The 7,900-nt window shown below is 34.9% G+C and overlaps 1 protein-coding gene across 2 annotated transcripts; it reads right to left on the reverse strand.

Moving 5' to 3' along the window:
• Nucleotides 1-203: 203 nt before the first annotated feature.
• LOC110112473 (60S ribosomal protein L23A-like) lies at nucleotides 204-3,892 on the reverse strand. Of its 2 annotated transcripts, none has more exons than XM_020844716.2 (4): nucleotides 3,770-3,892; nucleotides 2,850-2,905; nucleotides 625-988; nucleotides 204-530 (listed from the first exon to the last, which is right to left on the reverse strand). In XM_020844716.2, exons 2-4 carry the CDS (start codon nucleotides 2,866-2,868, stop codon nucleotides 446-448), a joined length of 468 nt encoding a protein of 155 aa, XP_020700375.1. In that variant the 5' UTR covers nucleotides 2,869-2,905; nucleotides 3,770-3,892; the 3' UTR covers nucleotides 204-445. The 2 variants fall into 2 exon arrangements, with proteins under 2 accessions (XP_020700375.1, XP_020700384.1); XM_020844725.2 differs by lacking the exon at nucleotides 3,770-3,892 and adding an exon at nucleotides 3,428-3,564.
• Between the last annotated feature and the right edge of the window lie 4,008 nt (nucleotides 3,893-7,900).

Below are 7,900 nucleotides of genomic sequence, written 5' to 3' on the forward strand. Positions count from 1 at the left end.
AATAAGTTCTGTTAAAATTCTTATCATTATGAGCATGTTCAATGAATCATGTAGGTGAAACAAATATAAACAAATTCTATCATAAAAGTTCATCATGTAGTATTGATATTAAGAGATAGTTTAGAATATTTCTCCATTACTAATTCAAACTATACAAGAATTTGTTATTAAGAACGTGATAGGCAAGCAAGAGAAGAAACAGATTGGAAAAACGATTATGATTGAGGAGCATAGATGAAACATTAGTTCAACAAAGGAATAAGCCATTTCCAAACAAGACATCGTAATCAAGTCTACACTAAGCCAACTTGTTCAACAGTAAGCACAAGAAGCTTAATACAAACTGAAAACTAGAAAAATACACAAAATTCTCAAATCTGTTCACCTTCGAATAAAGCTAAACGAAACTAGTTCAGCAACAAAATAAGACCTTCCACAGATAACTTCAGATTATACCAATTTTGTTCGCAACATCAAGGGCATCGTAATCCGGAGTCAGCCTCACATAAGCTTTCTTCGTCCCATCAGGCCTGTAGAATAGAAATAAAATGAAATTTGCATATATTGAATTGTAAAACAAAATTGCTCTAATTGCTACAGAGAATGACAAGCAAGGCCGCTAACCTGATCAGAGTGTTAACTTTCTTTGTCTGAATGTCATACATCTTCTTGACAGCAGCCTTGATCTTCTTCTTGTCTGCTCGAATGTCAACAATGAAGACAAGAGTGTTGTTGTCTTCAATCTTCTTCATGGCGGATTCTGTTGTTAGCGGATACTTGAGGATTTGATAATGGTCTAGTTTGTTTCTGGGAGGAGCGCTGATTCTGGGATACTTTGGCTCCCCAGGCTTCTTCTGTGTCTTTGGACGGTGAAAAGTCACAGAAGTTCGAATCTTTTTGGTTTTTTTCTTAATAGATGAAGCCCCTGACTTCACTGCCTTCGCGGTCTTAACAGCTTGAGCCTTGGCATCAGTCTTTTTGGATGCAGCTGATTACAGATAAATGCTAGAAATGAGCGAGCATCAATAGAAGAAGCTAAAAAAATATTCAGAACTCCACAGAATATATATATGACCAGCATTTTAGATTGAATATAGATTTTTTTTTTCTAATAGGGTTTTGAATTTAGGTTGAGTCTCCAGATGTACAACACATGTAACCAAATATGATAATTTTCAGCATCAAATATAAGAGAATGAAAAATCCATTGCTCAATAGGATAATTCATTTCCCAATTTTCCCATGCAAAATACAAACACGAGAATGCATATAAATTTAACATATTAAATAATGTGTAGCATGATAAACGCCTTGTTTTAAAGCTTGCTGACTTGCCTTGTCAAACAAAAAGTTGCAATTTTAACAGTAATACATGTAAGTAATGTGTGTATTAGTTCATGGTTCTATGAAAGTAAATGAGAAGACACTTGCCACGAAAAGTAAATCCTTTTCTAAGTATCATATCGCCGAGAATCAATACCAAAAGTTATGTCAATAAGACTAAAATAAAAGAACAAGCAGATGCATCTTTTCCTTTGTTAGCAAAAACTGATTCTTCCTTGCTACTTATTAAATCCATCAGAATTATAGACATCATTTTGCTAGCGTGGAACTTCTGAAACACTTGTCAATCCAAAGTTTATATAGTTAATGTATCCCTTTATACACAACAAAAAACAAATTCCAATAATTTGTATCAAAGTACTGTGAACTGAGATTATGTGGGTTTCAGCCAAACATGAAAGGTTGATTAAACATGTCTAGCCACACCAAGAAAAATGAACTAATGTTTCTTTACAGGCTATGCTTCTAGTCACACTCCTAGGAATGTTTCTAGTAAAAGAGGTGAAAGCAATGAGGAGATGAGCAAATATGTGATTGGTTGGTGCTTGGTAGCACTAAACCACCAATAAAGACGCTACAACTTTGCTCCAGTTGACTCAGCTTATTCATATAAGCAGAAGAGTTCAAGCCCTGATTTTGAGAGGGAAATTTGAATGTAGGGACTTTTTAGGGATTTCCTTTTGATTTGTATGCATTAAATAGTTGGTTTTCTTGGGGTTTGATCATCTTGAATTTGGCTGAAATTTGAGATCTCTTAGATTTAGGTTTTCTTTGGGCTCTAGCGGCGTCTAGAGATTTGGGAGAGATCGATCCTCCTCTCGAATTGAGGATCAATTGTATCTTTTCTATTTTCTTTGATTTCTAGTGAAATACAAGCGAAATCTTGTGTTTTTCTCCTCATTTTCCAATTTCCTGCTGCGTTTTCCCTGTTTTTCTGCTGTTTTGCTGCTGTGGACAGCAGTTGGCTGCTGTAATTTTACGGGTTTGGGATAGAAACACTTGCGAATCCAAGTGTTTCCTATCAGCTTCTAGTCACACTCCTAGGAATAATTCTAGTAAATTAGGTAAAAGCAATGAGGAGATGAGCAAATATGTGATTGGTAGCACTAACCCAATGAGGACCCTACAACTATGCTCCAGTTGACTCAGCTTATTTATATAAGTAGAATAGTTCAAGCCCTATTTTCATCATCCCGGCATATTTTTCCGATTCAAACAACCCTTACAGTATCACAATCTTTACGAAAGTGATTCAAACAGCTCTTGTGGTTATCATTCATTCCGCTAAATACTATTACATCCAGATGCTTTTATAAATAAGTTCTTCAAGATGTTTGCGAAATGTAAACAGAAACAAAGGCTAAGCAGGCTAATTTAGCATTGCAGAACTTTACCCTTTTATAATGAAGAATTGCAGATTAAGAGAATTAGACAAAGGATAAATATCTTAAATCACAATATTAGATTAAGGCAATGGAAGCATCAAAACAGTTGGCTCCTCATACCTTTGGTGGGGGGTGCCATCAGGAACAACGCAGTAAACCACAAACAAGTTACTTGCCTGCATTAAAAGTATAAACAAAATACATGAGCTGCACTCTTAGTTAAACAAGAAAACCCATCATGAATCACAATGCTCTACTTATAATGGACATGTATTCATATAAGAAGCAGAATACTCATTCATACTACTCCACTAATCCCAAATGCTTGACTCACACATCAACATCTAAAATTATCATAAACTGACCTACTCTATAACAGGAAAGGAAGGACTACACCAAGGGAATAGAATTGTTAACTATATCATTGAACATGTCATTAATTGTTCATTGATTCATTACCTTCAACTCTCCAAAATTCACATCATATGTGAACATGCCTGGCTCAAGTATTCATTGGATGAATTTCAAGTAAAACACCTACAACTAGCCACACTATTTTTATAACAATAAATCATCTCTCCAATTTTGTATAAATCTAGTTTATTATGAGCGTTCCAAAAATATAGATTGACCACCACATCATTTGTGAACAAATTCTTTCACGTGTTATTGTCACCATAATTGTTTGATCCACCTACCAGTTTACCAGATTTGACCATTAAGCCACTCGATTTAGTCAATTCATTCTCTTCGCATAAGGTTTGCTGTTCTAGGTAGAGGAACACCAATTTGAGGAAGGCATTATAGCAAACGAAAAGATCATCCCAACACAGATCTACCAACATCAAGAAAACAAAAGAAAAATGGATTGTAGGGCATATAAGAAAAGCAGAATCACATCCAGCTTAAAAAGAAACTGCAAGATCATTAAAAAAAGAAAAAAAGAACGAATAAAAACTGTAAAGAATACATCTAGAGCTTGATGATATATAAAAGAAAGTAAATTTTTGGCTTTTGAGAGATGCAAGGAATACAGTTACCGATGATTTTCGCCGAGTAGCCTCACTGCCGCCGAAGAGATGGAGGCGGAATGAACGAAAACAATTAGGGTTTCGGGAAATTATTTGTAAGGCATAAAATTAATCTTGACGGTCCAACTGATTCGACTCGGATTGATACAAGCTTTTGTGTAGAGCAAGGCCCGGCCCATCTCGGCCTTTTTCCAAACCCATTAGAGCTTGTACGCAGACGCATCAAGTCGTCTTCATTCTAGTAGGGATCCAAACAAAATAATTGGTCGTTCACTAAATGGGCCAAAATTGGACCGTGCATTTTAACCATTGTATCAAAGGGTCTTAATTGAGTTAATCCATCAAATTTGATTTTGATCTATTTAATAATTTTTTTATTATTTATTTATTGATATATATGTCTTTTTATTTTCAATCAATTAACCTAAAAAATTATGATTAATAAACTAGTAAAAATATTTTTAATTAAAATGGATCATCCGATAGGTTCAATTTGCTAGCGGGTTGGGTTTGAATTTAATTCTTGGCCCATTTATTAGATTGCTCGGCTAGAGTTGATCAGATTAGTATCAATTCAATTTTGGGTTGAACCCGAATCCTACCCGTTAAACCGTTTTGACACCACTTAGAATTTGACAAATATTAAAAAAAAAAAAATCAGTGCTCAACATATATAATTAGAAAAGCCATTTTCTTATCGCAAAAGTTCTTTTAAGTTATATCAGAAAAATATTAACCAAACAAAAATGCGAGAGCATTATTAAATAGCGAAAATGTTGGCCTAAACAAATCCTTCAAAGTAGAGCCACTAATGTTAGGCTTCATTTGAAATAGCTTTTTTTACTATTTCTTAAATTAGAATTTCAATATAAAATTTTTAATTTTTGCAGTAAAATAATACTTTAAAAAGCAGTAAAATTTTTATCTCAAATGAAATCTTAATCAAATTTAAAATTTATTTATTTTTCGATTGAATTTTAGTTATTTACTAGTTAAATTTTAGTTATTTACGCCATCAACAAAATTAATTAGTATTAAATTATAATTATCGCAAACAAAACTTTTAAATTTACTTATTTTCGAAAACTTAGTAGTTTTGAACCTCAATAGTAGCAAAAAACTCCATTTTAAATTCAAGAAATATTTACCTAAGATCATCTGCAACCGAACCGTAGTATATACCGTCCGTCAAACAATCAAATCGAAAGTGAAATTGTCCGCTAATCTCCGAGAGTACTGATGTTCACCTACACCAAAAAAATAGCTAATGGGATTGGCCGAAGAAGCATGCGAAGGAGGAGAAAGACAGTTACTTCGCAGCGAGAAGAACAAGCGTGTGAAAGATGAGAAGAAATGGAGTTTGATTTAAGGCGCATTAATTCATTTTAGAGTTTTACTATATTTTGCAGTGAAAATTGGGGTTTTCCGTTGAAGATGCCCTAACTTATAATCACATCGATATTAAATACATGAAATGCACTATTCATAAGAGCTGATAATACAAGAGATGAACTGAAAAATAAAATATAATAAAAGATATGCAGATTTTACAGAATGAATGGAAAAGAACTATGCAAAGGATTGATGGAATGGCTACAATCTGAGCCAATAATCAACTCTATCAGGTTCTCTGTTTTACAACTCCCTTCTTATCAACGTTTTTAAAACCGGACCGGACCGGCCGGTTGAACCGGTTGAACCGGCACCCGGCCGGCCGACCGATTCGGTTGTCTGGCGAAACCGGATTATCATCGGACCGGATTTGAACCGGTCCGACCGGCAGTTGGACCGCGAACCCGGCGAACCGGAACCGGGAGCGAACCGGCCATCTCTGATTTCCACCGTCTGATTGAATCATACGGTTTAAACTTTAAAAGTTAAAACTTAAAACAGTAAAACATTTACCTAAACCTAAATTCATTTTCTACTCCCGTAACTCCCGAAGCCGCCCCCGTCTCCGATTTTTCCTTCGTCTGATCGCTGCAACTCCTCCATCCGTTCGTCGCCGGTCGCCGATCACTGCAGCTCCTCCTTCGCCGTTCGTCGTTGCAGCTCCTTCGTCCGTGCTTGGATCGTTGACGAACTGGCCAACCCGGTTAATCGACGCTGCAACTCCTCGATCGTCGCTGGTCGTCGATGCTTGAAACATTGTTAGGTGAGGAGATTGTATATGCTGAACTTGTGTTTTACACTTTTACTCTTACCTGTGCAAACTGAGAACTGAAAACCGAAAAATGGGAGTTTTTAATCGGGCTTGTGAATTAAGCTGCCGGCTTAGTCTAATTAACAACTTAGAATTGGACTAATTACCTAAATTCTTACACTTACATAATCTCTAAATTTTAGTGAATTGAATTTTAAAGTTTAGGGTCAATTTTTACTTGAACCTTTAGAACATAACTCATACACAAGTTAGAATTAGGTTTTGATTTTTTTGTTGTTTTTGTATATTAGTGAAAGGTTTGGAATGCAACTAATTTTTCCCTAATAAAGCAGCTGATTTTCCTAATTAAATCTCCAAAGCTATTGATATGTTTACCTTTGTGGAACAATTTTGAAACCTAGGAAGACCTTGATTGCTTTAATTTTGGTGGGTTTCAAACAAATATTGTGGTGAACTTGTGTTTCAAATTTTACTAGATTTATAGGTCATTTAGTCTATCAATTAGTGAACCCTAGATTGATGTACATAATTGACCTAGAAACTTAAAAAAACCATAATAAATACATATTAAATAAAAAAAATAAACCCTAGATTTGAAAACTAGTTTTTAATCGTCGCTGGCTAGTTTTTATTCATTTAGTTAATCGTCGTTGGCTTGTGATTGAACAACAACCCAACTTCCTTTTTGCAAGGAGATCATCTTAAGATTGGCTTTCTCATGTATAGCAATATTTAATGAAAAGGTTATCTCAATTATAGTCATCAATTTGCTCTCCTTCCTATCCTATAGAATTCAACAAAACATGGTGATTATATCATTATATGGCCATTTTCTATGTGTTTAGTTTGATAATATATTGTTGTTTAATATTAACAACATAGAGTTCACTTTTCAGGCTAATATTGATCCATTGTTGTTTAATACTACCAATGGATCAACAAAACAATCAATCTGCACATTCAACTCAAAGCGTTCGTGAGAAAGTAGATATCGCTTGGAACCATTTTACTGAGTGTAAAACCACTGATGGTAAGAAGCAATATAAATGTCTTCATTGTGGAATAATTTATAAGGGAGGAGGCATTCATAGGATGAAGCAACATCTAGCGGGGATTAAAGGGAACATTGCTTCTTGTAAGAAGGTGCCACATGACATACGATATCAAATGCAACAGAATTTGAATGAGATATCAAAGAAAAAACAACAAGCACAACAAGACTTGTCGCAGATTGATGATTTACTTGGTGAAGATCCAGTTGAAGAAGAGAGGGGCTCATGTTCAGTCACGAAACCACAAAGTTCAGATATACATGGTAAAGGATTGGATAAGGGAAAGAGAAAAATTGATGAAATTGATAATTTTTTGCACCTAGAACAAAACCGGGATCTCAACCTTCCTTAAAAAGTGTGATGGCATCTAAGGAGGCAGTGCATCGTGCAGATTTAGCAATTGCTAGATGGTTTTATGATAGTTGCATTCCATTCAATGCCATCAACTCACCTTTTGCACAAAAGGCTATAGATGCAGTTGCTGCAATAGGACCTGGATACAAATTACCGTCTTATCACAGATTAAGAGTGAATCTGTTACGGGATGCGAAAGAGGAATGTAAATTGCTAATTGAATCTTATAGAAAAACATGGAAAGACACTGGTTGTTCATTGATGGCTGACGGGTGGACAGATACAAGAAATAGGACATTAATAAATTTTCTTGTTTATTGTCCTCGAGGAGTTTCATTTTTAAAATCAGTAGATGCATCTGATGTCATCAAAGATGCCACAACATTGTGCTCATTATTTACTGATATCGTTGAATGGGTTGGTCCGGAGAATATAGTTCATTTTATAACAGATAATGCAGCAAATTATAAGAAAGCTGGTGAGTTATTGCATGAAAAATATGGAAATATCTATTGGTCACCTTGTGCAGCTCATTGCATTAATCTCATTCTGAAAGATATTGGAAGCATG

The sequence above is a fragment of the Dendrobium catenatum genome, unplaced genomic scaffold, assembly GCF_001605985.2.
Source record: "Dendrobium catenatum unplaced genomic scaffold, ASM160598v2 fragScaff_scaffold_908, whole genome shotgun sequence".
NCBI classification, from domain to species: domain Eukaryota; kingdom Viridiplantae; phylum Streptophyta; class Magnoliopsida; order Asparagales; family Orchidaceae; genus Dendrobium; species Dendrobium catenatum.

Bases quoted from the DNA above. Each gene is read 5' to 3' on its own strand.
- LOC110112473 (XM_020844716.2), bottom strand. The intron at 531-624 runs GTTAGCGGCCTT...TCTATTCTACAG, and splicing joins AAAGTTAACACTCTGATCAG to GCCTGATGGGACGAAGAAAG.